Source organism: Grammomys surdaster, unplaced genomic scaffold (assembly GCF_004785775.1).
Source record: "Grammomys surdaster isolate TR1022 unplaced genomic scaffold, NIH_TR_1.0 218, whole genome shotgun sequence".
In the NCBI taxonomy this organism is placed as follows: Eukaryota; Metazoa; Chordata; class Mammalia; order Rodentia; family Muridae; genus Grammomys; species Grammomys surdaster.
Genome location: NW_021604663.1, coordinates 4,097,375 through 4,100,299, shown reverse-complemented (window position 1 = coordinate 4,100,299; position 2,925 = coordinate 4,097,375). Strand labels below are relative to the sequence as shown.

Sequence of the window (2,925 nt, the reverse complement as noted above, 5' to 3'; positions counted from 1 at the left end):
AGTATTTTATAAGAATGGATATAATTAGGGAAGATTGGAGCCCTCTAAAGTATTTAAACATATTGGCCATTGAGTAGTAAAATTCCAATATCACAAACATTTCTCCTTTTGCTTGCTAATAATAAAGGAAATTGAACATCACAAAAGCAAGGTGTGTAAACACATTGGAAAGTCCACTTCACTCAAATGGAAGCATCGCATGTGCCAGATTGTCCAGTGTCCTGTAGTTGTTTCTGTCCCCTGAATAACTGCTTGCTGAAAAAAAGTGGCTCAAATCCCCAGAGAACAGAGACTACATCTCCTGGACATTAGCTCCCCGAGGTGTGTGTTGGCCTAGAGTGAGTGTATAGTGAACAGACACTGGTTGAACGGACCAGCGTGTGGACAATGCCCTTGATGGATTTTTGTTTGAGGCAAAGAATATAACATCAGCAGGTAATGAACTGTCTGAAGGAGGAGGGCAGTTTATTGTGAATAATAAATAAACCGCACCGAAGACTTATACAAGACTCCCCAATGCATACAACATTGCTTATCTCTACACAGCTGCACAAGACATCACTGAGCTGCAGAGGCTTAGCGTGCTCTGCCTGAGCTAACACTGACAGAATGCCTTTCCACCACACCACCCACATTCCATTAGATAATCATCTAAAGACCTTCTCCCGGGGCGGCTGACAGCTCACACACCGAGTACAGCGTCTGTCAGTCTGTTGCTGTCTATGACACTGTTTAGTTATCACAAGCCCGCTCAGGAGAAGACGCATCAGAGGCTCAAACATTTCCATCTTCATGCAACTCACGGACAATGTGAACACAGGCATGACATTGTCTGTGACATTAAGAAAAGTAAAGATTCTTTTTCTAATCAATAGAAACAAGTGCCTGAGGACAAAAAACCAACACATAGAAAGTATAGAAGCGCATTCACGAAGGGATGTATGCAGACACCCTTTGCATCTGGTACCTTGTATATAATACATTTTATATAACTACTACATATTGCACAAACCCGGTCACACACAGACACACAGGCACAGTCTGGCGTCCCTGTGTGAGCCATCCTCACAGAGGAGAGCTCTACATGACATTCTCAATGAGCTTATCTCTGACTTTTTGGGAAATAGACTCAACTGGCAGTTCTCTTGCAGTCGTACCTTCACACACAAGTTAGCCATGGTACAAGGTCTCCTTTCCTAAATGTAGGATTCTTTAGCACAGCAGAGTTGGTCGACCTCAAAGACCAAGTGGCTGTGCTGTGGCCCGAGACGGTCCAGCTTAGCCTTCTGCATGGACTCAGACACTGTCCTCAATCGGTGCAGTTCAGATCTCCCCTGAGTTTCTACAGAGACATGGACAGTCTGACTCTGTGTCCAGTGCTCAGTTACAGAAGACAACCTGTGTCCACCAGGTGTCCCTTCACTGAGGTCATCTCCATGGTAAGAAGGCACAGGAGGCACCGCTGTGCTCTGCTTGAACATTCTTGCCCTCATACTCCCAACTGTCTGGCCACCGTAGGCTGTGAGTCCTGCTGTCTGGTAATAAATGGCCTCTTCATAAGACGGTGGGCTTCCTGGCTTCCTCACGTCTATTAACTGGAATGTGTTATCGACTGAGAGGGCCCAGGTTCCAGACAAGCTGAAGCCCAGAGTTGTTTGGCTTTGGATGGCTGATTCATTTTCCTGGACAATTCTGCCGGCAAGCTGGCCCTCTTTCCTCAAGTCCTTCTGGAGTTGGTGTCTAGAAAAGTCTTTGGATTTCTCAGACCCAGTGCTGGAGGTCCGGGGCACCACTTTCTTGTGAGACGCAAAGGAAAACGACATGGAGTGCTTTCTAATTTCCCTCTGGGGTTTGGTCTTGTCTGTCTTTGTTGTGAAACTCTGGTGTCTGGTGAAGAAACTTCTCTTGGGACAGGATGGAGAAGGCATAGGTGAGCTGTCCAAAGATTCGCCTGGGGGGAAGCTGGAGAAAGCTTTGGGTACCGGTCCCTGTGGAGATGCTAAAACTTGGGTCAAATTCTTTATCTTCAAATCCACTGGTCTCTTGGGTTTGCCTTCAACTGCTGGGAAGACTTCCTCTGTAAAGGGATCATCAGTCTCATCACCTTCAGAACAGGAGGCTTCCTGGGGCAGAGTGAAGCTGTCCTCACTCCTTGTTAGCTTTTGCTTGGTTATTGGGCCCATGAGGCACTCCCGTGAGGGTGACATGTTGGGTTCAGAGAACCGCCTGTCTTGCTGGCCAATGGAGCTTTTCAGCCTGGCTACAATGCTAACACTGGATTCTGAGCTTGACGCACAGGTGTCCCGGTGGCCCCGGGTATCCAGGCCAGCCATTGTGGTAGTGGGACCCTCCAGCTGACTGCTGGGAGAGGCAACGCCACACGTGGATTCCACATCTGGGTCATTGCTGTCGTAGGCTGAGTCATTCTGCAGAGTCGACATGTCTGGGGAAAGTTAAGGAAGAGTTGAACATTCTGCCCAGGTTCTCTTAACGGCCTTATCTACCGCAGGCCACCCTATTTATACCTATGGTGCTTTGGTGGAAGTGTACTGCGGCTCGATCCGACTTCTGTCTAAAATGGTCTTTAAATGGTAAGAAAGTGGAAAAATAAGATGGAGAAGGAAGGGAAAGAGATTCGAGGAAAGGAAGCCAACAATGACAATATTCTTTAAGGTCTTCTGATCTGAATTGGTAACATTGGTCCTTCAGGTAGCTCTTGTACAGGATTCATGTGCATTTTGATGGACTCACAATCTGTTGCAGAGCGGGAATTTCCTTACTTCCCATAGCTGAAGTTGGCTTAGTAGAATCAAGAGTTATCCATGACTCAGAATGGGAAGGAGAAAATTCCAGATTGTTACAGAAAGTGGGCTTTGTGGTGTGTGTGTGTGTGTGGTATGTGTGTGTGAGTGTGTGTGTGGTGTG

At 47.0% G+C, this 2,925-nt stretch overlaps 1 protein-coding gene across 1 annotated transcript in view; it reads right to left on the bottom strand.

The window, feature by feature from the left end:
• Positions 1-436: 436 nt before the first annotated feature.
• Positions 437-2,925, bottom strand: part of Tagap (T cell activation RhoGTPase activating protein) — a 9,203-nt gene continuing 6,714 nt past the window's right edge. Inside the window, exon 10 of the mRNA XM_028772741.1 lies at positions 437-2,443. Within this exon, the coding sequence (XP_028628574.1) occupies positions 1,197-2,443 (1,247 nt within the window). The 3' untranslated portion in view covers positions 437-1,196. The remainder of the gene's footprint in view (positions 2,444-2,925) is intronic.